The sequence below is a fragment of the Rhinolophus hipposideros genome (assembly GCF_964194185.1).
Source record: "Rhinolophus hipposideros genome assembly, chromosome: 9".
In the NCBI taxonomy this organism is placed as follows: Eukaryota; Metazoa; Chordata; class Mammalia; order Chiroptera; family Rhinolophidae; genus Rhinolophus; species Rhinolophus hipposideros.
In genome coordinates, this window is record NC_138055.1 from 13895486 (window position 1) to 13922815 (window position 27330).

Sequence of the window (27330 nt, forward strand, 5' to 3'; positions counted from 1 at the left end):
GAATTTGGACCCTTACTTTATACCATATACAGAAATTAACTCAAAATAGATAAAGACTTAAATATAAGAGACAAAACTATAAAACTCTTGGAATAAAACAGAGTAAAAGCTGCATGATATTGGATTTGGCAATGATTTCTTGGATGTGATACCAAAAGCATAGGTAACAAAAGAACTATAGATAAACTCAACTCCATCAAAATTAAAAACTCCTGTGCATCAAAGGCACAATAACAAACTAGAAGGCAACCAATGGAATGGAAGAAAATAATTGCAAGTCATATATCTGATAATGGGTTAATATGCAGAATATACAAAGAACTCCTACAATTAAACAACAAAAAATAAACAATTTGGTTAAAAAATGGGCAAAAACCTGAACAGGTATTTCTCCAAAGATGATATACAAATGATCAAATCAATAAGAACATGGAAAGATGGTCGACATCACAAATCATTAGGGAAATATAAATCAAAACCATGAGATATCACTTTATACCCATTCGGATGGCTGTTATCAATGAAACAAAAAAATAAGCATTGGCAAAAATGTGGAGAAATTGGAATTCTTGTGCCTTTCTGGTAGAAATGTAAAATGGTGCAGCTGTTACACAAAACAGTATGGCAATTCTTCCAAATATTAAACATAGAATTACCATGTGATCCAGCAATTCTTCCTCTGGGTATATATTCAAAATAATCAAAAGCAAGAACTTGAACAGATATTTGTACACCCTTGGCCACAGCAGCGTTATTCTCAATAACCAAAAAGTGAAAACAACCCAAATGTCTATAAATGGATGAATGGATAAACAAAATGTGGTATATACATGCAAGGGAATGTCATTCAGGTTTAAAACGGAAGGAAATTCTGACAGATGCTACAACATAGATGAGCCTTGAAGATATTATAAGTGAAATAAGCCAGTCACGCAGGGAAAAATACGGTGTGATTCCAATTATATGAGCTACTTAGAGTAGTCAGTTCCTAATAGTAGTTGCCAGAAACTAGGAGGAAAAGGCATGGGGAGTTATTGTTCAGTAGGTACAGAGTTTCAGTTTGGGAAGATGAAAAAAGTTCTGTAGACGGATGGTGGCGATGGTGGCACAATCAGTGAATGTCCTTAATGCTACTGAACTCTGTACTTAAAATGGTTAAAATAGTATAAATTTTAGGCTATGTATATTTTACTACAATAAACCTGAAAAAAGAATGCTCAGAGATGCTTAAGAAATAGTAAAAAATTTGAAACAATTTAAAAATCTATCAACATTTAAATGGATATGTAAACTGTAGTATATGCATACAATGGAATACTATATGTATATCCACGAAAAAGAGAGAACTGCTGCTACCTACACAGCATGGCTAAATCTCACATACATCGTGTTGAGTGAAAAAAGCTACCTGCAGAAGAATACAGAGTCTATGAGTCCATTTACAGGTTTCAGGAATAAGCAAAAGAAACTACAGTGTTAAAGTCAGGACGGTAGTTACTGACCGGGATGAGGGAGGAGGAGCCTCCTGGGGTCCTAGCCATGTTCTACTTTTTTTCTGGGTGGTGGTTACTCAGGTGGATACAAAATGTAAAAAAGAAAAATTCATCAAACCACTCACATAAGGTTTTATGTACTTTATGTTCAGTTTATATAAATTTTATTTAAGAAAGCAAAATCGTGATGATAGAACAACTATGACCGGAAGAGATGCCGGGATGCCGGAAGGCAGTTGTTCAGCATGTCCCACAGCCTTGGGGATGGTGGCGCTGGTGTCCCAAGGCCACGCTTTGAGAAAATCGAACTAAGATGCACTTTACCAAGCAAGGGAGAAAGACACTTCTGTCCCTGCTGGAAATGACACTTATAATAAGCTGCCCCCGTTTTGTAGTTCCTAAGAGGCAAATAAGAGTCCCAAGTAGTCTTCTGCTCTTAATACCTGGCTCCCAGGAGCCCCCATCTGACACAACCCAGGGGAGGGTGTGAACACAGCAGTTTATAGCCTTCCATTAACTCCAAATCTCTAGTCCAAGATCCATGAGAAATTTTTGCCTTCCAAAAGCAAGGACCTCTGTGATTTTTAAAACAACCATCCATGACACACTACTTTAAACCCATATTTACAGTGACAGAGAGAATGGCCTTTTGCACTTGGGGTCCACATTTCCCCCCACAATGGAAGCATCACTGTAACAGGTTCTTTGGGGAGTCAGACAATATGAATGTGTACACAGCAATTTTTGTAGTGGCCTCAGTTTCCATGTCCACCTGACTGTGTTGGCCTCCCTAGTGCAGAATATTACAGGGAGGGTCTAGGGTAGGTATTTTGGAAATGCCTCAGGAGTCTCTGATTGCAGGTGACTTGCCCTCGCCTAGCACTCTAAATGCACTAGTGCTCCCATCGGGAACCTGGCCATGTTTAGGATGTCGTGGAAGAAGGAGTTTCAAGCACTTACTTTCATCATTAGAAACATTCCCCAGAGATGTGTGGCTGGAATAACGTTTGTTTTCACTTTCGTTGAGACATCTTTCAATCCAGCTCTCTGAAAAAAAAAGAAAGAAAATCACAAAATTGCAGAATCGCGGTTAGTGTTTGTAAAGAGACAAGAACATCATAAACACATTAGATTTAAATGCCCATCAGCTTTCATCTACGATCTGCCCTGACTGGAAATAGTTACAAGAAGGTCCACGTGAACCATTTGCTGAGTAGTTTGTAGGCAAAATGGCAATTTGAAGCCCCCTTGAGTATTTCTTAGTCAAATTCTACTAATTCTGGAATAGTCACTGCCCAATAGTACAAACTGAGGATTATCTTTCTTCAAAAGGAAGATAATGGTCCTGAGAAATAGTTTGTAAAACATAATTTGATCAACTGAGTCACTGGTGGTGGTTTGCAGACTTGTAAATTAGCAGCAGGACCCTTCCTTCAAACAAAACTTAAAAGAACAGGAGATAAAACCCAGTGGTCTCTGGCTGACAGGAAGGAGGGCAGGGAACCTTGCAGCTCACCGCCCTTTGCCCAGTAACCCGTTAAGGGGCTCTTCCAAGCATGGACCAAATGCCGCACAGGAGATAGCAAAAACTCTACAACAGCTATGCAGTACTTTTAAAATCCAAAAGACTATGGTTTTGAAAATCCACTTCCGAACGCTACAAATTTACATTCCATGATGCAGAATAACGTTCGTTCCGTCCCCTAGACCATCTGCTATTTGTTCGTTCATTCGTTCATTCATTCATCGATTCATTCATCATCAGTTAGGTACAGTCCATTTTGCTATAATGCTTGTTCTGAAAATAAGAGTATGTCCCAATGCAAGTAAAATGATAGGGAACGATGTGAGCACAAACTTTGTGTTTGCTTATGCTTGAAGAATCTGTAAGAAGTATGAGATGAATGCAGAAAACCGCATGTAGCTGAACTGAGCCCCATAGCAACATGCAAAATTTACACATGCTCACACCTCAAATGTCTACCAGCTACTTCCGTTCACCACGTGTTACAAGCCACACCTGCCCAAATAACCCATGCTCTACCACTTCACAATAACTTTTGCATTGCAGCCCATCTGACGTCCATTTCCAAAAGCAAATATCAGGTCTTTTGCAACGTGAAGTGTCGTATTTATTCTATTTGTGTATCTCTGCGACATTGAACATGTGCAAAACTGGGCTATCATTCTTACTTTTTTTTTTTAATGTGTCACTGAGAAAGTTTTTGAGTGTTGTGCCCCTAGCTTATTGTTCCAGTAAACTCCATAGTTTTTACTGTGCAATGTTGCAGAAGGGTCGTGATTTTTAGGAATGCCCCGGGGGTGTTATAGTAGAACCAACTATCCTGATGGCTATGTGCTTTTGCACGGTACAGTCTCCTGCTACCGTCTGTATAATATGGGAATTGGCATTTCCTGGACACCTATTTTAACCTGCCAGGCCCTTTACATGTTACCTCATTGAATTCTGACAACTCTCAGAAGTGAAGATTTTAATCTCTATTTTTCCTAGAAAGCAACTGAAGCTTAGAGAGATTAAGTAATGTGACCCCTTGTGATTCAAAGAGCCAAGGACAAGGTCGTTAGTTAACACTTTACTAATATATTGTAGAAAGTAAGTTAAGTGCAGAGCAGGGAGAGCAAACTCAGACAACAGGGAGAAATGTTGGGATTTTGTTTTGTATGTTATGTTCCAACCAACTGCTCTTTTAAAAGCTGTTTCTAAAATTGTAAATAAGCAGTGTGTGTTGGGGGGGAAATATCCAAGGGGAGGAACAGGAGCCAGCTTTTTAAGAGAATATGAAAATCTGGTATTTGAGGAAACATTGAACAGCAGAGAAATTCAAAACACTGAAATGCGACCACCCTTTCCTGATATCGAACGCACACTCTAGAAACAAATGGCTTGTAATGTTTTCAGAGCTGTGATGGCACGTGGCGGGTGTTTGTCATCACATCATATCCCCAAGCACATGTGAATACAAATCTCAGAATTCTTTGCAGGGATCTCCAGAATGTCTCCACTCAGATCTTCTAAACCTTTCGATCCTGGCATGCCTTCCCTGGCAACAGTCATGGCTGATTTTGGATGGCATCTACTGAAATTTGCAGGCTCTTCTTCCGCCAAACCATACCACCCAAAGCAACTTCTACTGTTCTGGGACAGCTCCTGGTCTTCTGAGCTAGGCATTCACAGCTCCTTACTCCACATGTATGTGGGCACACACAACCACACACTTTCCACCCCCAGGCCCTTCAGCAGAAACAGGAAAACTAAGAGAAACACTCTCTCACCCATTTGCCTGTGTCAGTGTTAAAACTGGAGTCCTTAAAACGTCCGATTCGTAAAAGTGAGAAGCCCCAGTAATTGGTAGGGCACCCTATGAAGCACTCGTGGGAATATCCTGGAGAGGAGCTGGTCTAAACACCAAGTCAGGGCAACACCTATTCACAAGAGTTCAAGTGAAGTAAGTTTCATGGCTGTGCCTCTCCTCCACACCGCCCAACACTACAGAGAGATGAAAGCAAGGTTATAAGGGGGAGAGGGCTGAAGTGCCACTAGAAGAAGAGAGACGAAATCTCACCAAGGAACCCTTTCCCCTTCCCCCTGCACCCACTCAGGTCTCTCTGATCCCATGATCTATGCCTGTAGCCACTCTGCTACCCAGCTCTGCTCTCTAGGGCAACAGAATAAGTCTGATCTCTCTTGCACATGACAGATATGGGAATACAGCCATCATGCCTCCGTTTTTCTGGTCAAAGTACCCTACTTTGTTTCAGTTCTTTCTTGGAAGAAATTGTTCCCCTTCTTTGCCATCCAATTCACCTGCTTCTGGCTATCTTCTAGTTAATCAATGTCTATTTGAACATGCGGCACCCAGGATGGACTCTCGGAGGGTCCAGACGGTGGTCTGAGAAGTGCCAAGAATGGCAGAACTATCACTTCTATTGTTCTGGACCCTTGGAGTTCTCAGAGTGTTCAAAGGCTTTGCATTCCAGCGGGCATAGACGGGGTGCTCTTAAATATCCACACAGGCCATGGGCGTTGGATCCACAGATACTCTTTGGCCCTTGTCTTCTTCCCTAGCACAACCTTCAACAGTGGCATTTGCAACATTGTCCCATTACTCAGGTTGCTCCACCTGATTGGAAGTCCCCTATTTGGAAGGGGATTGGAAGGTCACCTGCAGTAAATGTATACACTGCAAAACTATGAACAACGGATTTTGGTCTTGCAAAGATCAAGAATTACTCAACCAGAACGACATGTATACTGAAGTTTCAATAACACACTGTGCTCATCTATCCTATTTAGTTGTAGCTTATCTGATTTAATAACAAAGGCCACCATATATTGAGCCAGAATGGACCAGGCAGTATGTAAATGCATTCTGTACACCATCGTACTTAATCCTCATAATCACCCTATGAAGTAGGTGCTATGAACATGCACACTTTAGCGATGACAGAACCAAGGCTCAGAAAGGTGATGTGACCTGTTCACAGTCACCTGGATAGTAAGAGGCAGGGCCAGCATTGAAACCCAGGTCATAAGCACAGGGCAGTCCCCAAGTGTGAACTGAGCTCTCCTGTCCCACACAGTCTGCAGAACATGGTGGCACTCTTCCAACACTGACGTCTGCCTGGCATGAGAACTTCTGCTAAAACTCTACTTACATCTTACAAGTTTTGCTAAATTCATTTACATATTTCTCTGCCTTCCTTTGTGATACACAACCAGCTCTTCAGTTTAGAACTTAAACATATTAAGAATGGAGTCCATTTTGTTCTACTTCTTTTGACACTCCACTAGTGCCTGCGATAAAGCTTCTCCTGTAGTCTGGTCTCAACACATGTTACATTATTGACACCTGTGACATCAAAGAAGCACAGCATATAGATAGATACGTCTACACATCTGTAGAATTTCCTAATCATTTTCTTTCTTACCACCTAGGCAGGAAAAAGTACAACACATCAAAAGCTATTTTCTAAATAAAGATAGCAAAATTCAACATATATCTTGTGCCTTCTGGATACAAGAAGCTGTGGGAAACAGAAGCTGTGATACAGCCGTGAATGAGATGGGCTTATGCCCTTTCACTGCCGGCTAGAAAACGAGACAGGTGCTACTCCTGAGCTCATGAGTGCAAGGACCCTGTTGTCTTTGCTTACCACCTCGTACCCAGTGGCTGGTACTATGCCTGGCCCCAGAGATGTCGCAGAATAAATAGGTGATGTCGAATACATTACTTTTTTCCCAAAAACCACATTAAGTTCATGCTGTGTGCCAGGTACTGCACGAGGTATTTTCACATACGCGGTTTAAGTGAAACCTCAGAACAGTATTATGTGGTATGTTTTAAAATATTTATAGAAACGAAAACTAAGGCTTGAAGCAATAGTTCTAACACAAGGCAGACTGATCAAGGCTGTGAAGTCTGCACTTCTGAGACACAGGAGGACAGCTCAGTTCACAGCTGGATAACTGCCAGCTCCCAACATAAAAATCACCTGACCTTTTGGTAAGGCGTGAGCTTACGCTAAGTGCCCAAAAGGGTTTACCGACAGCTGTGAGTGTAGGCTTCTGGGCCACAAAGCATCCCTTCACCTGACTCCTCTGGGACCAAGGGCAGGAAGCAGGATAATGCCTGTGGATCCATTCACTTTATGAAGAGTTTCACCCATGCTCCTTAGGGGCAGGTCTTCACGTCTCCCCACTTTGGATTGGAGATTTACAGCCCCCAATTTGAAGTGACTATCTCCAGTGAGGTTAGGCAGAGCCACAAATGGTTATTGGATTTTCTAGGAGGCTTGGTTCCCTTTGCAGCAGCAAAGAACAACCAGGAAGTCGCTGTATCAGGGACATGGCATGTCCAGGACAAGGCGGTCCAGGCCTCAGAGCAGTTCTTCAAGAACACGTGTTGGTCTGACAGGAGGAGCCGACTAAGATGATTACCCAAAGTCATGTAATCCTTGAAGTTTACAGAGCGCATGACATGGAGAAGCTGATCTGAGCTTTACAGTCCACCTCATGACACTGAAATTCACCCCACTTTACAGATAAGGAAACTGGGGTTTAGAACACGGCAGTGGCTTGGGTAAGGTCATACAGTTAGAAGGATAAAGTCTGAATTTGAACCCAAATCTCCAGTCTCCAAAGCCTTTACTTCTTCTTGCTGCCCCGTATTGGGCACAGACCAGTGATTCATCACTCCCCATCCATCCATTCATTCATTTCCCAAATAAGTATCAAGTGCCTGCAACATCAAGTTCCAACAGAAGAGATGGACAAATACTCTTTAACAGGAAGCCAATGTTCCCTCTGGTGGAGCAGGGCTCAGGACCTGAAAATACCTTGTTTATGTATTATTTGCATTATTTCATAAAAATGTAAGTTCTAACAACCTCGTCTATCTTGCTGAATGCTTAGTCCCCAAGAGCTGGGAATGGTGTCAGGCACAGAACTGGTGGTGACGGTGGTGATGAAGCAAAATGAAGGAACAGAGAATGATGGACGGGGATCCTCCCCCAGGGAGGCCTCTGAGAAGAAAGAGCATTGGAGCAGAGACTGAGTGCACTGAGGAAGCGACACCCCCAAAGGTTCAGAGTAGGGACCACAAAGGCGCTGAGCAGGGATCCTGTGTGACCTGTTTAAGGCCTGGTGTGGAGTGACCAAGAGGGAGACAGGGCAAGATGAAAGAGAAGACAGAGGCAGGCCAGGAAGAATGTGGGCTTTGCAGTGAGAACAACTAGATTTCAAATCCAAGCTCTGCCACTTACTAGCTGGGATGGTTCCTGAACCTTCCTACAACCCTACCTCCCAGGTTCTCCAAAGAGGAACTGAAATCAGACAGGTGAAGCGCTTCCAATGCCGGGCTTTGTGGACCCTGGCAAGGTAAGGACAGCGTGGTGTCTAGCCGCCAGGAGCTCACGGCCGAGGGACAGGAACAGGCAGCAGTGGTGATGTCTGGCATTAATTGAGCGTCCCCCCAGTCACCCCACTTGCTTCACATGCTGCATCCTCCCAGTAACAGACTTTAACAACTGTGATTTGTAAGGACGAAACGGAAACGCAGAGAAGTTAGGTAACGTCGCCCAGCTAGCTGGTCACCGAGCTGGGTCAGGTCTGTCTGCCTCCAAAGTCGCTTTGCACTCACTGTGGCACACTGCCTCAAGAAGCCAGCAGGTAACCAGGGTACATGCGTTATTAGAATGAGGTCCGTAGGGACACAGAGAAGAGAGCTTCCAGCTTGGCCGAGGTGTTTCACACAGGAGGTGGCATTTTAGCTCATCCTTAAAAGATGTGGCATCTGCCAGACCAAGGAGGAAAGAAGGGCATTTTGGGGCAAGGGGATCACTATCACGGACAAAGGCAAAAAGGGGGTTCTGGGAAAGGTGAAGAGTTCACAGGCCCATGACCCAAGGATTGCTGGGAGACAGGTGGGAGAGCCCGCTGGGAGCAGACTGCAAACGCCTCGCCCACCAGGCCAAAGCCTGCAGGCAGCTAGGAACTAGCCGTGATTTTTAAGCAGTGGGGGAGTAACCAAAGAGCTTTGTTTCTGAGGAACTGGGTGAGAACAGGGAGTTCTTGACTTATGCAATACCTGAAGAAAACGCCGCCTGACTTATAACGTGTCACCGGGTTTTAATAGAAGGCGTTATTCATACTCATTCTATCAACAGCCTTTCAGGGCAGTGTGCTGGAGCCTATTTTAGGAACTCACAGCTTTAGAAATGCTACATAAAAGAGTTGACATGCAACCCTCACAGCCACCAAGAAAGGACCAGACCCCAGGTTCCTCTGGGGGTGCCAGAGCGCACCCTAATCTCCCCTCCCCTGAGCTCTGCTCATTACCAGTGGATTCACGCCAACGTGGCCTGCTTCTGTCTCCCATGGCACCAGGATATGCTTTCCTCTTGGTCATTCTCTCTCAGCCCCTTTTTCTATCTCCTCTGGACTCCCCGCGGTGGTGACACACAGGATCTTGTGGACAGTTTGGGTCCCAGAAAGCACACAGCTGTGGCCTCTCCAGGGGAGAATGCAGGTCAGTGGGTTGCCATGGCGACACCACAGGCCCTGCCCCAGGGGCAGCCCCACCCTGCTCCTGCTTTTATTCCTTCCCTGGCCCACCAAATATTAAGCACCAACTGTTTGCCAGGTGCTGAGGATCTAGTGACGAGCATAGCAGGCCAGGTCCATGCTCCAGGGAGCTTATGGGTAAGTTCTGAGTGGAGACAGACAAAAACAAGGGAGCAAGATGACTGCAGCGAACAAAGAGTGTTATGAAGAAAACAAAGCCATGGAGTGGGATAGAAAGAAATGGGGCCCTAAAATGTGTGAGAAAGAGCCAGGAACCAGGAGGTGGAGAAGAGGGAGGAAGGGGGAGAGCAGTAGGAAATGATGGCAGGAAGTTAGAAAGGGCCCCAAGTTTGTAGGGATTGCTGGCCATAGCAAGAACCTCATTTACTCCACGTGTGTTAAGGAACTACTGGAGGATTTTACACAGGTGATATGAACGCCACTGGCTCAGAAAGGGTAGCCTTCGAGGGGCTCTACATTCATTCACCCACTATTTGTTTACCAACTGTTTATGGAGTACCATGTGCCAGGCACTGGGGTACACAGCAGGGAGACAGCAGTGAACGAGACAGACACAGTTTCTGTCTTCATGGAAGGTTCAAGGTTAGTGCGGGAGTCAGCTATGACATAATCACACAAAAAGAGATGTAATTTCCAAGAGACCTAATCCGAGAGAGCCAGGGAAGCTTCTGAGAGGAAGTAGCATTACACTGAGAATGGGAAGGCATGTTACTAACCCAGGTTAAGAGGGAGGGAGGAGTGGTCCTGGCAGAAGAAACAGCGTGTCAGCAGCCCTGAAGCTGGCGGGAGGATGATGCATTTGAGAAACTGACAAGCATCCTGAGTGCGAATGTACTCATTCATTCGGGTATTAATTTAACAAGTGTTTCCTGAGACTTTGCTGTTTGCCTGGCGCTCTGTCAGATGCCATGGGGCGTGCACACATCCCAGCCCGGCCTCTGTTCTCAGGACTGGGTTAAGGAGCTTGGACTTTATGCAATAGGTGGTTGGGCCTGAAAGTTTTTGAGTAGAGGGCAACATCAGCAACACAGTTCTGTGGGCGGCTCCATCGCGTGCTGCCAAACAGCCTTAAAGGGGAGAGAAGAGGAAGCAGGAAACCATATCACTTATCATCTAAACCTGGATACTTTTGAGCTTGGAAATTGGCACTAGTTTTAATCATTTTTCCAGGACCGCATGCATAAACCAAGACTGTCGCAGGCAAACAGGGACTTCATGGGCCCCCTTGGTAAGAACTCTGACCTGTCTCTAGCTAACTGTATTCACTCCTCTAGCTGACCCATGGGACTAGGGAGCCCATGTCCCCATGTCTCTTCCTCATCTGCTGGTGTCTCAATCATAGAAGGGTGCAGTGGAGTCCGAGAGGACAGTAACCACATCCCCCAGAACGTGGCCTCCCAAGGCGATCACCATTATCTTCATCAACAACATCATCGGAGCTCATTTCTTGAGCGTCAGCTTTGTGTTCCGATGACAGGTATTGACGTGGGTTATCTCATTGAATCACAGCAGTGTGGGAGCGGGTAACGTCATTATCTCATTCACACAGCTGTGTGGCCGGGACATAGAGGAGTGTGAGTGGCTTGGTGCAGTTATCCCACACTCAGGGCCTCGGGACATGACCTCTTTGTCCCTGTAACTGATTGACACTCATGTCACAGAGGCACCAGGGTGCTTAACTCTTACCACCTGCGCTGAAACATCAGCTCATTTATTATCCGCTTCAAACCTGATGGCCTGGACCTCCCCTCTGCAAAAATCAGCACAAAGATTTGCTTCCTCTTTCAACTTACCAATTGACCCTCAGTGACAAATTCCCAGACCACAGTCCCACTTGTCCTCCTTTCAGTACTTTCTAAAAAACACCCTCATCATTTGACTCCTTTTACTTTTCTTTTTTTCCTTAAAAATCTGAGCAGTGTTTTCATCTCTTTCCCAATTCTAATATATTCCTTACAAAAATAACCCTCCCCAAACTCCCATTTTACGTGTGCCTCAGTTTCCACATCAGTCCAATAAGAATATTTGCTTCATTAGGCTATGGCGAGACTCAGATGACGATGATATAGGAAAAGGTTGCTGATAAAGGCTAGTGTGCTAACTAAACACAAAGCGATATTTCTATTACTATTCGCCTTCGTTAAACACCCCTGCAGCCTCAGTGTTTTCTGATCTGCCCAAACCACTCACTCCTTTTATTTCCAGTTGCCTCTCTAGACCCCTAAAGTGTTCCCGCTGGCTGTCTTGGCTCTCCATACATATCCTGGGAAATCTTTCCCACAGGTCCAGAAACGACCAAGTATTGGTACCTGAACCAACCTAACTGTTCACCACAGGGAGGAAGTCCCTCCCATCGGTTAGGGGGAGTCCAATACAGAGGAAAGAATGAGAAGACCTAACTTCTAACCCTCGCTGTCTCACTAGTTCTGTGAACTTGACCAAGTATTTTAACCTTACTGAGCCTCCATTTCCCTGTCTGTTATAGCTACATTAACTACCATTTTCTGAGCCCCCATTTTGTACCAAACGCTGTGCTAAACTGTTTTCATGCCTCGTTTTAGAATTACATCATATGTAGGTATTATTATCCCATTCATTTTACAGATGGGGAAAGCAAGGCCCAGGCAGAAAGTCCTGGATAAGAAAAGACAAGAACTTCGCTCTCTTTTTGGCTAACTGGATTCATTTCCCTAGCCAATCCATGTGGCCAGTGTCCCCATGTCTCCTCTTCATGAGCTGACATCTCAATCTCTGCATGATGCAGGCGAGTCCAAGGTGACATTAATGACATCTCCTAGAATGCAGCCTCCCAATGCAAGCACCATCATCTTCATCGACAGCATCGTCACAGCAGTAACTTGGCCAAGATCACACAGTTGGTCAGTAGCTGAGACAGGATTTGAATCTGGCTCTAACCTAACCGTTAACTTACACTATAATATCCATAATTATACATGCCTTAAGTTCTCACTGTGAGTCCTCAGCTGTGTCTGACATAATACCAAACACAAAAGGTGCTCAATAATGTCACTGCTCTTTCTCACTTTAGGAAAATTCAATATATAAAACTCTAAAGTGGGCAAAGAGACGAACTGAGGCCTCATTATGTGAAATATACAAGAATCAGTGAGGCAACCCCAGGGATACGTAACGCCTTTAGTTCACAGATCATGAGCTCCCTAGAGTCCCTAGAGACCCTAGAGTCCCTAGAGACCAGAAAAAATGAAAGCTAAGGTATTCGGTGCCATCTCCTGTTGGAGATAAATTCAATGTAAACGCAGATCTCTGCTCTGAAAATATCCCTGCGAACACCAGATTATTGTATATAATTCCATAACTAGGTTGCATAAATGTCATTTCCCTCGACTTCTGCGGTGAGCACACCTAGTACCTCCTAACGTCAGTGACTTTTTCTTTGTTTCTCTTTCTATTATTACAATATTATTAAAACATATAAAACTCTGAAACCGGTTACTGGAGCCGAGCTACCCATCCATCATGCATAGCATCCAACACTGACTTTTGACATCGTCTTAACTAGGTTGCTGTTGTTTATAACCTCTTCCCCAGACTTCAATCTAGCCTGAACTTTTGAGATAAATCACCAAAACATCCTTTTCTTTCCTATGTTAATCCATCAGAGGAATTATATTTTAAAATGTTAAAGAGAGAAACATATTCGCCCACAATCCCACCCCGCTAACGTGTGAATGATTTGTCATGTTTCTGTGTTGCTTCCCTGCCTCGTGTCCATATGTGCACGTGTGAACTGTAACCTCAGTGAACATACGATCTGTATTCCTTTTCCTCTTCACATTCTATCAGGCAGATTTTTCCTGTATCGCTAGTCTTCATGTTTATCATGTTAAATAGATGCTCAGAGTGCCAGTGAGCCAATGTTCCTATTTTTTATAATGTTTTAACAACTTGGTGCACATCACTTTTTCTCTTTTGAACCATTGCTTGAGAATATCCAGAAGGAAAAGCATGGGGGCCTAGTAACTAGATACACGTGAACGGTCTGAATTCCAGCCTTAGGACTTACCAGTTGCATGACTTCAGGGCAACTCTCTAAACCTCAGAGTCCCCTCCTGAATAATCTGCCCGCCTCATCTTAGTGGTGTGAGATTCCAGGGAAGGATGCATGCAAAGCACTTAGCATAGTGCCTGGCACAGAGCAATTGCTAGATACATGCAACCCCTGTGGTTCCCAGGTACCTATTTATGACAGAGGCCCTTCTGTTTTTTTCCCCCAATGACAGTGCAGCGTTAAAGAACAGGGTCTGTGGAGCCCCGCTGCCAGGCTCAAGTCTGACTTCCTCACTGTATGACCTTGGGCAAGTGACAACTTCCTTGAGCCTCAATTATTTTCATCAACAAAATGGGGTAGTAGTAACAGCTGCTCGTGGAGTTTTATGAGAATTAAGTGACTAAGGAAGGCACAGAGTGCTTACCTGAAAAGCACTACATTCTTAGCTATTAGAAGTTTTATATCACGACCACCCCCAAGGCATCCCAGTGTAGTCCCTTCCTGTCGTCACTCGTTCTGTTTGGCTCTTGGATCTCTTGGTACGATGAGAACAACATGGTCCCGGAAGCCAGGAAGACACTAATTTTAATCTTCTCTTTACCAGTGACTAAGTCAGCTCTGCAACCTTGACAAATTCCTGAACCTATGGCCCTCAATGTCCTTCCTACACAGTACTTAAAAATTCCACGCCATGGGTCATCATGAGGGTTCGGACAGACACCATCAACTTCTTAAGAGTTGATTGTGTCCTATTCACCCATGATTCCTTGCACCTAGATGGTGCCGGGCACAGCAGAGCAAGCAGATCAATGAGCAGAGGAGAAGGACAGAAAAAAATGGAGGGAAAGAAACGAATGAATGAAGCACCAACAGCATGCCTGGCACCTAGTAGGGGCACGAAATAGTGTCAGTTCATCTGCGGTTAATTTATCAAGTACTTTTTTACATGGAGCCTTGAGCCAGGCTTCCTAGAAAGCAAACAAAGAGATGTAGCGTCTTTCATAATATGAAGGAGGGAAGGATTTATATCTAAAGTCAATATTTATGGAGCACTGACTCGTGCACGACACTCGAGTAGAATGCTTTGCTCTGTGCACAGATAGGAAGGACACAGGCGGAAATCTGGAGAAGCCAAGGGAGAAGCGTCGAGTAAACACGTAAAACAAGGATGGAAAGTATGTGTCCTTTGGGTCTGTGTGGGCGAGGGCACTGACAGGCAGAGTTGGGACAGTCAGAACTCCGTGTGGAAGAGAAACCACCAGCCTCTTCCTCACGACTGGGTTTTCAGTTGACTTGGAGACGGCCTGGTTGGAAGAAAGCAGGATCAGTGCTGGCGCCATACCCTGTGTAGGTACTCATTTGCTATATGACCTAACGCACGGGACTCAACCCCACTGAGCGGCAGTTTCACTATAGTGTAAAGTGGGAATGATCTCTCCGAGCAGAGACAGGTTTACGAGGACGTGCACTGAAAAGCCTGAGCATGACAGAAGTGTTGTGTAACATTTTGTTTGTGTCTTCTACGCAGTCCTTGTGAAGGGTGCGTGGGGGAGGGGTGGTGACGGGGAGAAAGCGGGTGTTAGAAGCAAGTGACACTCAAAGCACCTTCTGTTCACTGAGCTTTTACAACATGCCCAGGCCCCGTGCGGGCCCCTTCATATGTGTTACTTCATTGAATCCTCACAATACCCTGTAAGGTGGGTATTGTGCACGGCCCTACTTGACTGACAAGCAAACGCAGGCTCAGAGAGGTTACAGAAGTTGCTGAGTTCATACATCTCGCCCGTGGCAAAGCTAATTCGCACCCAGCCTATGGGACGCCACAGCCAGAGATGTGCACGGCTGTACCGGTGATTGCACACTCCCTGCTATTAATGGTTGTAGCAGTGATTGCAAACAGCAACCTGTTATGCAAATGGAAGGTGCTGTTATTTTAACTCCAAGGCTTTTATGTGGAACCTATCAAAAGGAGAATCACATCTGTAAGTAAATAGATACGAAGCCCTTGATGATGTGTGTTAAGATGTCAAATTTGCCCAAGTCACTGGTAGGCAGGGAACAGCTACCCAGCGGTGGAGCCAGGGTGAACTCGGAAGCTCTGACAATGATCTGAGATGAACGGCACATGTTGCACGAAGGTGTCCCCGCAGGAAGGACACCTTCCTGCGTGGGTGTCCTCATTCAGCTGCCTGCTGCCAAATTGGGGTGCCCGTGGCAGCCAGGCACCCACTGACACCCATGACAATGTGCTTCAAAAAACTGCACTGTGAGCTGGCATCTCTCACTGGGAGATGAGCTAGAATGGACGTCTCTAAAGCGTTCCTTCCAGTTCCAGGCTTTAGGAAGCAAGGAGGCAGCCCGGCTTCGAAATCAGAATGATGTGTGTTCAAATCCTGATTTGACACCAGCTGTTTGGCCTGGACATGTTAACTCAGCTCTCTGAATCTGTTTTGTCATCTGTAAAATGGGGATAATAGCACCACAGGTTCGGCATGAGAATTAAATGAGGTAAAACATGCATTAGCATTTAGTATAACGCCTGGAAAAGATTATAAATTGTATTAATCTGCTACCCAATGTTAAATGGAAGTCATTTAAAAAATTTTTTAAAAAGTAACCGTAATTTTGAAAAGCATTCATTAAATCAGCCTGCCATCAACTACCAAAATGATTTCAGTGTTTCCTCCTTCCATTCCATCCTCCCTCCCATCTTTTCCTTCTTTCTTTCCTTCCCCAAAATGACCTATGTATCACTATGTAGTCTCCAGGTAGTATCTATAATCATACAGATTTGGTGTTTTCATTTATTTTTCTTTTTTTAAAATGTCTCTCAATGCCAAAACAAACTCTGAACAAAACACAGGACCCGCAGGGGATCCTTTTTGTGGGTTCCTGGTCTCTTGGATCCATCTGGACCCCTTGCAGGGCATGCTTTCCCGGCTGTGCTCTGGGCCCCTCCAGCCTCTGTGCCGGGCCCATGCTGGGTGCCTGCAGGGCCAGCCCTGGGCGGGCAACTCTCCCGCTCCCTGCCGTCCACTCAGCTGTGCCCTGAGAGGTGGCCGACAGAGAATGCCCTGCAGCCTGGGCACCCAGAGGAAACCCCAGTGAAGCAGAGAAATCACTCATTCTTCTAATCACAGCAAAGTTTTCAAACTTTAACACGGAGCCTTGATTAGAAGAAAAGCTGTGTTGTTTTGTTTTTTTTCTTCCTACGAGCCTGGCATTTCTGAAAAGGTCCCCTACGCAAACCACAGCAACCTCCAAAACTCTGCCCACTGAATTGAAAATAAAAGTTCGTGGAGGCCAAAGCCCTCTCACAACAGCTGCTCAACGCTTTAGAAATCTTCTCTCCAGTATTTAAAGGTTGTAATGTTTTAACTGAGGGCCTCAAGCCCTCTGGGGTCTTCCTTCCTTGTAAACTCTCAGAGCTTCCTCAGCCAATGTTATTTATTTTCTATGACGTCAAATAATGCGTAATGGAGAAACTGGTTTGCTTTTGAAAAAGGAGTCATCAAAGAAAAGAAAGAAAACTCCTAGAAACAGAACTTTTAGCCTTTTTAGGAGTCATATAAGGCTGATACAAAGTTAGTAGATTCTCTTTTTGGTGGAGCAAAGAACTTATAGAGGTCCTCTAAGCCTTCCCACACGCAAGATTTATTATCAGCAGAACTGACACCACAAAGAAAACATGGCAAAATGTTTAAAGTAATTAATCAGTTCCATCGTAAATAGATTTGAGTTTGTGTCATGGGCTCAATTCTGGAACTTTATAAAATCCTAATAATTTCAAGAGGAACTTGACCTACCCATGAGTATTTAGACTCAGTACACACATTATAAATATGTCACATGTGTGAATAGCCCCATTTTAGACTCATCATTCAGAAAAAGATGGTGTGGAACTCAAAACAAACTCACTTATGCTCATTTTTGTAAATTATAAATTCTACAATGGCAACGTGCAAAGAAACATTTCCTTCTTCAAAAGTCTAATAGTAACTTGAAATGATTTCATGGTACTCACGAAACATCAAAACAAACATGCTGACATCATTTTCTTCACAAAATGCATTTACGTCTCAAAAATTAGATGCTGGCAGTGTAATTAATAATCACTAATCACTGTATAGATTATTCAAATGACAGTTCAAAATCTCCTTCTAGAGCAGTTCACTAGTGCTGTCTGATAGTGCATTCCCTCCAACATGATGGATTCAGGGGGTCAATGCTTATGAAGTGCTAATTCTCCATTCCAATTAATAAAAACCTGCTGCATTTAGCAATCTCACTTAGGCTGTGTCTAAGTAACCCTGACCTTTAGCACAACTGGGTAGTCAGAAAACACTCAGGACACAAAACGCTAACAAACCGTCACGGGGTTGCAGCCTTTTCAAGGGCTTTCTTATTATCCCTTTAAATTCAAACAAAACAGCCACAACAATATAAACGTAACATGTTCAGGTTCACCTGTACTAATAATTATTGATTGCTCAGGGGCAGATTATATGCTGTTACGTTTTACTGCGGATTAACCAACTACAAAAAAAAATAGAAACTATATACATATCTTAAAGCAATTCTGCTTGAAGGATCAGATCTGACATACAGAAACCACAAAATCTACTGGCACAAGTCAATCCAGCCCTAGTTGCCTAAATTTCGACCATATTCAATAGCAAACATAAGGACTGAATTTAATTCTTTTCTGCTTTTTTATGACCTCTCCTCTCTCCCCATTCTCTCTTCTCTCTCTAAGAAAGCTGTTAACATTTCAAAAACTCAGAAACCACACGAAGGTAAGAAACGTAATTATAAAGACAAAAACAGAACAAATGGACATTGTCTCCTCACATTAAAAAAATACTGAAGAAATGCAAAAGACCTAAACACTTCCTCTGCATCCTGCTAAAATGAGTTTCAGAGAATAGTTCATTTGAAACTGAGTTTTCCACTTCCTGAAAATCAAGTGTACAATGGTTGTCTTCAACAGTGATGCCCACAAGTGTTGGGGTGGGAGTCGGGGGAGAATGTGGACCATCACATTCCTGAACTGGAGAAGCATCAGGAGCTGTGCAGGCCCCACCCCCACCCCCAGAGGTGTGCAACAGATGCTTCCTCTGGGTGAGCTACGTAACTCTCTCCCAGGATTCAAGCGCCAGTCAACAGGTGTTGCCTCCACAAAGACACATTTTTCCACTTTCTTTAACACACTGGAAAACACAAGGATGAAATCATGGCCAACAGGAGCACATAAAATGCCTCCATCGTGGGAAAGGTAGAGAAATGAAAATGAAATTAATCCCTCAGTCTAAAGCCTTTAGCAAAGAATGCTTTCTCTTCACATTAGACCTGGGGCTGTGTCTGCATAGCACAGAAAACTATGTCGTTGTTTATTTCAGGATATTTGTCCCGCTAGACACCTAGGATTGGCATAGGAAGACCAGATCATTGTTATCAGTAATAAGATCTGCTATTTACTGAGCAATTTCTTGGAGCCAGGCTTAACTTAATGTGCACAGTTTCATCATAATTTCTTAACAACCCTAAGAAGGTAAGGAGTAGTTTTCACAAAGAAGGAGACTTAAAGAAGTCAGGTCATTTGTCCTGGGTCACATAGCGAGAAAGTGACTGAGCTGGGATTTAAACCTTGGTCTGGTTGATGGTAAGGCACACGTTCTTTTCATTGCGCCATATCATATTCACCTGAAGTCATGTAACACAGCTCTGACTTCTAGCTGCAATACATTGATTGCTAAATTGCCTAAAGGCTACATACGTTATCCCATTACTTAATGGCCTTTGCCTCATAAGTTTATCCTTACTGAGGTGTGTCTGTATGTGAGCATGAATGAAGCCTTGACATCCTCAGAGACAAAGCAAATGTTAACTAAACTTCCACTGAATCCCAAAGAAGACTACAGTACACGTCACATCTGTAGTAAAGATACGAATGCTTTACGTCCCTGTCTTTGTCAAGAATAATTTAAAATGTTGCCTTTGCAGTTTAAAGGACTATCCTAACACTTTCATATAGGGAGAAAATAGCGAGTCCTTTGCTTTTGCTAAAATGACATAATGCTTTATTGGCTATCCCTTCCACCACCTTCTCCCTCACTTAAAACAAAAAAGAAGAGAAAGTCAGTATGGCCTTGTGACTAAGAGTATAGATCACTCGTAGGTTAGGCCACTTTCATGGATATCCTTTATCTGCCTCAGTTTCTCACTGCATACCATGGAGTAGATAATAATAGTACCCACAACATGCATTTTAAAACATAACTAATAAAGCATTTAAAGCACTGAGTCCATGCCTGGAACATAAAAGGCATTTAATAAACATTAACTTTTAAAATACAAATAAAAGGTGAGATTTATCACCTGCATTCTGTACACACAATTAAGACTGATTTGACTTCCCGTGCAATCAAGGGGTGTCTTTAGCAGCCCAACTGCTAGAGCCCAGAAACTCAATGAACACTTCAGCCTCTAGCTTTCATTTCAGTCTTTAGCCCATTTGAACTGTGAATAATAACAGTTCCTTCTTTATAGGGTTGAGGTGCGCATTACATAGATAATACATTTAAATAAAAAATGCTTACAAGCAAAATGAAGGCATATAGTAAGTACTGAATAGACAGTATCCATTACCACTTTCACATTTCATACTCAACAGCCGTATTAGATGGTTGTATCAGTTCCGTAAGAAAACTGAGGCTCAGCAATATTAAGCTTCCATACCAAAGGTACACAGTTTTATGCAGCAGAAAGACACCCCAGGAGAGATAGCAACCTTCCTATCTTCATTACTCCAGGTAGTGGTCATTTTCTTCCCAGTAGTGCTCAGCACTTGCTGAAACTATCTGTTTTTTTGTGTGTTTACTTGTTTGTCTGTCTAGAATTTATGCTCCAGAGAAGTAGAGATGGCATTTTTGTCAGGCCCAGCATCCAGCACAATGCTGGGCACATAGGAGACACACAGTTTCCCTGAATGAATGAATGAAGCAAGCTAAAATTTGTCCAAAATCTATACTTAACCACTAGGATGCACTGCTTCCCATTACTGCCATCATTTAAAATCCTCTTCAAATGCAGAATCACACAATGCCTTCGAAGAAGTTTTCTCTGGAGCCCAAAGACAACAACACTCTATGAATCTCAACTCTCATCTATATGTTTCCCTTCCACCTTAAGGCCAGAGACAGGCCCAAGCCCTGCCAGGCTGGCACTCCAGCAGTGCCCAGATGCAGTGGGCTGGGTGGGGCAAGGGAATGGGCTTCCCCAGTCTGGTCTCCAATCTAGCTCTGCTATGTACAAAGTGTGACCCCAGGCAAGGTCCAGACTCTCTTTCATCCAAAAAATGGACAACACAGAATCGTGGTAAGACTTAAATGGCGAAGGCGTGACACAGTGCCTGTTTTGGGATGACACATTGTAGGTACTCAACAAGATACAGCATCTTTCCTTCTAGGCTCCAAGAGGACTATTTTTATGTCCCTTGGAGTGTTCATCATTCTCAGTATGTCCATATCTTCTCTCATCAAATACATTCTAAAGTCCTTGACAGCAGGGACTTTGGCTTTGTTCATTCCCAGGGTCTGTCACCTATAAGTGCTCAGTGAATGAGACCGAATAAAACCTCTGATAAATTCACCCAAAGTATTTTGTTCTCCAATGGCCAGGACATCTGAATCTCCTCAGATGGCCTTTGATCTATTGCAGCCAATAATGTGGCAGGAGCAATATTTAGCAGGTTCTGGCTAGGAACTCAAGGGGCTTTACACAGTTCCACTCTCTCGGCAACCTGCTGCCACCATGTGAACAAGACTGATTAGCCAACTAATCAGTCTGTCTGGCAGTGAGGGGCCATGTGGAGCAGAGCTCATCTCAGCCAAGGTCCTAGACAGGGGATCCCATGGGAGGGAGCACATCCCGGATGAGCAGAGTTCATGCAGCAGCTGACCACAAATGCCTGAAGGAGCCCAGCAGAGACCAGAAGAACCACTCAGCTGAGCCCAGCCCAAGTTGCTAACCCACAGAATCGTGAGCTAAATAAATGGTTCTTGCTTTAAGTTATTAAGTTTTGAAGTGATCTGTTAAGCAGCAAAAGTAAATAGCACACAGGGCCTAAAAGATGTTCTCTTGTGCTCAAGTGGGCCAGAAGCACTGATGCGCCATGGGGGGTTTATCAGTGGGGGTGAGAAGCGGGTGGAGAGTAAGTACCATGCTTTCATTGGTGATAATAGCTGGGAGTTGGTGGGGAGGGGCAAGGAGAGAAACAAGCTTGGGTTTTAGGCACATCCATTTTGGAGGAAGGAAGAAGTTTACTACCATATATTTCAAATCAGTGTTGTTATTTTTTTTTTGGAAGTGGAACCTTCTTTTCAAAAGATGTCTTACAAACCATCTCCAATGTAAAATAGGTCAAATTTGTAACTTATTGCTTTAAATCGAATTTATATGGTCAAATATGTAAAATTATTTTAAAAACCTAATCAATAAGAACAAGAGGGATAATAGGATTATGAACTCAAGCATTCAAAATCAGGGGTAAGGGTAGACAGAAATTATCTTATTCCAGTACCAAATTCATTTCTGCGTATTGTTTTAGTAGCAGAGTATTTTAAAATCCTGATAAGCACACATAAGTAGTTGGGATAGGAAACGGTTTTTAACAGCTCACCTTGCAATCTCAGGACGCTCCTCAATTAAACAAAGACAGGAGGAGAAGCCAGCTGTCCCCATAAATTACCGGTGGAAGGCTCAGGGTGCTATAATGGCATAACACAATAGAGCACGAGTCCCAAAGTAGTTTTTTAACTTTTATCTGACACTTCCAAATAATCTGTCTTTGAGTTCATTCTCTCTCCCATAAACCTTAATAAAATTGCAAAGACATATAGAGTGGAAGGGGTGAAAACAACATCGCACAGAGCCTTAGAACCCTGAGGGACAAACGAGTGTCCCCAGTGACCTGTGGGGGGGGGGCTCTCAGCTGCCTACACACGTGGAGACCTGCCATCCAGTATCTCAACTTTTGATGTCACCATTTCACACCTTCTCAGCCTTTAAGGCAAACAAACACACCAATTGGATTTAGAATCACAATCTTACACTTTTGGAAATGGAAGAGACACCCTGTGCTTGATGCAGGTCACAATAATGCCTCTCTCGTGAAGCACCTGTGAAGATCAATGACCATAAAATGACTTTATAAACAAAGTACCAGGTAGATTTCACATATAGGCCAGAAGACATATCTGAACACAGGCATGGAATTGAGTGGTAGAAGTTTAGGCAGACCACAGTGATCATTACATCCAATCCATTCATTTGCAGACAAGGCAACAGTTTCTGGGAGAAGGGAAGGGCTCCTCTGCTGAAATTATCACCAGGAGAAATGGCTAAGTGTGAGAACAGCCTCACCTCTTTCTGAAAGCTCCAGCAAAGGGGACAGTCTGGTTTTCCTTTGATGGCAACATTTTACCACACTGACCATTATTTATGTGCCAGTCTGGGATGCTGGCTTCATCATCTCCAGGCATTTCAGTATTTCCTAAACTACCATTGGGTACCGCTCCATAATAGCTAGTGTCTTTTAGTAAATCATTTTGGGATGCAAAGAACTGGCCAAAGACTTAAGGAATGCACCGTCAGGTGTCATTGACAAAGTAAATAGTAGGCCTTTCAAAATGGTTATCCAAGGATCCTGAATCTCAAAATCCTAAGTGACTTTTCTTAAAATATTTTAGTCTATTATTAGTTTGGGGAGAGATTCATTAATTGTGCAGGGGATCATAGTTCATAGTTCCAGGAAACTCAAAGATGCTTCCTGGATTCTAGAGAGGGATACGTCTAACTTGTCAGAGAATCCCAAACTGTGAGCTGTCTTCATCTTTCATTTTACAAGCAATGAAAATTAACCTCGGAAAGGCTAGATTTGCCTGAAGTAACATTACAAGTGGCTGAGTCGGAATTATAACTCAGTTTTTCCCACTGCACAGAGAAAAAAAGTCAGACAAGATCTCCTTTCCACCAGCCCCCATCCAAGATTTCTGAACAGGCCCTCCTTCTCTTCTCTTTCCCGCCTTATCCAGTCTCCTCACCCTTTCAGATCTGGTTGGAGAAGGGCGGGGGTGTGAGAATTTATCCTGGGCGACCCACGGGTCGTGGGGAAGAAAAGCCAGAACCTTTCACGTTGGTGAGCCCGTGACTCCGGGGCAGGTGGGCGCACTGCCCAGCTGGCGCCTAACCTCAAGATGGTGAGGGGGGCTGCAAGAGAACCCGGAGAGGAGGTGAAAGGGAGGATGCGCAGGGGCTTGAGAAAAGGTGTAGCTGCTGGAGAGAAATTAGAGACCACGGAGCCCCTGGGAAGCAGGACGGTCCCGCTCTCACCGAGCGGCGGGGAGGCCCTGTGCAAACTCCTCTCTCCAACTCGCATTCGGCCCTTTGTTGTCGGCCTCTGCCTCTGGCTCCTGCTCATGCCCTCCGGTCCCCCGCCCCCCAGAAGTCACCCCAACTGCACTCATAATATTTTGCTTTTGCCCGGGGTCTGTTTTCCGCCACCAACTTCCAACAGTCTCCATGGTGACGCGCTGGGGAGGGGGCAGGCGCGGCTCTGGAAATCCCAGGGCCTACCCCGCAGGCGGCCCCTGCAAACTTTTCCGGGTCTCCAGGTCCTTCAGGCCGGGTGGGAAAGCGCAGCGTCCTGGGCCGCCGCACGCAGTCGGGTGCGGGGCTCCCCGGACCGGGTCAGCACACCGGTGTACGGCGCGGACAAAGGCTGGAATCCCCGGGCCTGGGGACCCCGGGACCACGAGGCTCTCGCTTGACCTGCTACCAAATCCAGACGCCGGCGCTTGGCAGGTGGCGAGGGTGGGGGCGCGCAAGCCTCTCTCGCCGGCCACACACACACACACACACACACACACACACACACACACACACACACGGAGGGAGAGACAGTGTGATTTGAACGCGGGGGTGGGGGGGCAAAGCTCAGACCCCTGGACTCTGCTCTCCCGAGCCCGCAGACCCGGTACCGGTACCGGGGCCGCAGAAGGCGGCTCCTCGACTAGGGCCGCTCCCAGGAAAGGGTGGAGGAGGCCGGGCTCCGATCCCCCCCGGGTGTTCTCTGCCCCGTGGGGCCCGAGCCTATGCCACTGAACGTCCTCACCTGGGGGCCCACGGAACCAGGCCGGGCCTGAGCCCGCACCTGTGAACCAGCGTGCCTTCCCGCCGCTGCGGCCCGAGGGGCTCAAATCCGGCTCCAGGGGTACTTCAGCCGTCCCAGCTCTGTATTCTGAAGATGGGGGCAGCACTTAGAGGCAGAAGTTTCCAGTTGGGGCTCAGCAGTGCCCCTCTCTAAAGCGCCATCCCGTTTAACGAGAAACGACCCTTCTGTTGCGTAGGCGACCCACCTGGCCCCCGCCCACTCTGCAGAAGTTCTCCGGGGCCTAAAATTCGATCTACTTTTCCCTCTCGTTCTCGAATTTTCCGTTACCTTCGGTAACTGAGCAACGCTCGCCTGGGTAGCGTAACCCCGATTGGACCCACACGCCAGAAACACCTACGTGTTTCGGCGGCCTGCGTGGGTAGGGTGGGCCAAGCGGGACTGTGTGCTCGCGTTTCCGCGGCGTGGGGCTGCGGCGCGCGCCGGGTGGGATTGGCGCCCGCCTCCCACCTGCAAAGGGTGCACGGCGGCTGCGGAGTGGAAGGCCCCACGCGAGCGCCTGCGGCCTGCGCTGCCTGCCCGAGCGCGGCGGTGCGGCCCGTCTCCCCGGAGAGGGGCTCCGCTTTGTCACGCGCTGCCGAGAGCGAGCTGAAGACCCAGGAGGCGCGCGCCGGCTCCAGGGCCTCCCCCGACGGGGCTATTGTCTTGGCCCCACACTTGTTGAGTATTTGGGGAAAACTCTAGGAATATATTACCGGCTCCGTACGTGGAACAAAGGGGCGCGTTTCCGCAGGTCACGCTGAAGTGGCCCCAAGGCAGAGCACTAGAGCCCCGGCCTCTGCAAAACTGGTCTCTCGGGCCCGAGGCACTTTGCGGGGATTTTCCTGTTAAGAGTAGGGGACGGAGGCCCGGCTCGCCAGCCTCTCTGATCCGGGACGCTCCCGAGTTCGCCCAGCACTTGCTGCGAATCGGTTGTTCGAGCCCTTTCGAAATGAAACAATAATAATGATATTCGTGGTTCTGGTCGCGCGCGATATGTTGTAAAAGGAGCAGAATCGAAGTGCTCCGTGGAGCGCCAGTCTCCGCAAGCCGGGGAGTAAGGACCTTTACATAACAAGGGAAACTCACAAGAAAGGCTAATTGGATTAAGCTCTGGAAGGGAGGTGAGGGAAGGCTCCCCGACCGGACCGCGCCGAGCCGCTCTGCCCAGTCGCGGTTTTGCAGGCCCGAGTGGCGTCACCTGGTGCGCCTCGTGTCGTGTCTTCTCACTACTATTTCCCAAAACTTTTGGTTTTGAGTTTAGGATGGCTATCTAGGGATGCCTCAGATTCTCGAAAGGAGAAGGAGAGTGGATGGGGAGAAGACTTCGGTTTCAGAACCTATTTGGGGCGTTTGCAGTTGAGGTAAAAGGACCAGGTGCTCCCATCACCACGACTTGCGTGGAAGACAGAAAATAGAACGTTTCACAGCCTCAGGAACGCACGGAAAGGCTCCAGTCGTGTGGAAGGGGAGGCTAAACCCCCCAGCTGGGCCACGGCGGCTGTGGGCTGCAGAGAGACCCCGAGTCCCTGCGTGGGCCTTTTGCCAGTACTTGGCCGCAAACAATTCAGATTTGGGGTTAATTTTGTTCAAAGATCTTAGCCTCAATAGTTGGGGTGCACAGCTGGTGTGCAGTGGCGCAAACACTTGACATAAAAATATGTTGGGAGGGGCTCTTTCCCTTTCTGGGTGCCTGCCTCATACCCGCGGCAGAAGACGCCTCTTCTTGCCTTCGTTTGTCATTGCGAGTAGTAAGAAGGACTTTGGGGCTCAGCTTATCCCCAATCTCAGGGGGTCCACACCCACTCGGGGGAGCGCAATGGAAGAGGGACTTGGTTCTTGGAATCACAGAGAGACAACAATCCTGGAAAACCGAAGGTCCCCCTGGCCAAAGCGGGTGTGTGTTTCGGGCACCAAGGCATCGTCAGAAGCCTGGAGGGGCTGGAAATCTGTCTACAGGGACAGAAGAATCTGGGGCGATGCCGGGATGACCTCTACCACCTCCCCACATCCATTGTCAGCCTGCTTTTGGGTGGAGGTGGGGAAACCTTCGTGTGGTGTTTATTTGCTGAGGGCAGGGTCGTGCGTGTGCGGAGGGATGGCAGAGGCCGGAAGGCACTTGTTGCCTCGCGCTTCGAAGCCCAGACGCGGACGCCCCCAGGCGCCCTCCCGAGCCTGGCGTCCAGCTGCCGCCTGGCCCAGGCCGCGCTCGTCGCCCTGTTTCTGCCTCTCCCCAACCTCATCTCCCCAAGAAACCCCGAAGCTGCAGCCGAGCCCGGACAGGAGTGAACTGGTTGGGAGACTACGGCCGGGAGACGAGGTGACCTTCCAAAGAACTTCTACCTTGAAAGGACAGAGGGAGCATAACTCATCTAGAAGTTCAGCGGTTCTTCAAAGGTGCTACAAGTGGGAGGTAGCGAAGGCTCTAGAGGGGAAAGAACCGAGACGCCGTCCTGTTTCGTTGTAAGAGATTCCTTGGCGTCTTTCCTCCGTT

At 46.0% G+C, this 27330-nt stretch overlaps 1 protein-coding gene across 2 annotated transcripts in view; it reads right to left on the minus strand.

The window, feature by feature from the left end:
- The window catches only part of RFX4 (regulatory factor X4), a 139258-nt gene that overhangs the window by 110800 nt on the left and 1128 nt on the right, over window positions 1–27330 (minus strand). For both annotated transcript variants that reach the window (XM_081060966.1, XM_081060967.1), the window contains exon 2: window positions 2454–2540. In XM_081060966.1, the coding sequence (XP_080917092.1) occupies window positions 2454–2540 (87 nt within the window). The remainder of the gene's footprint in view (window positions 1–2453; window positions 2541–27330) is intronic.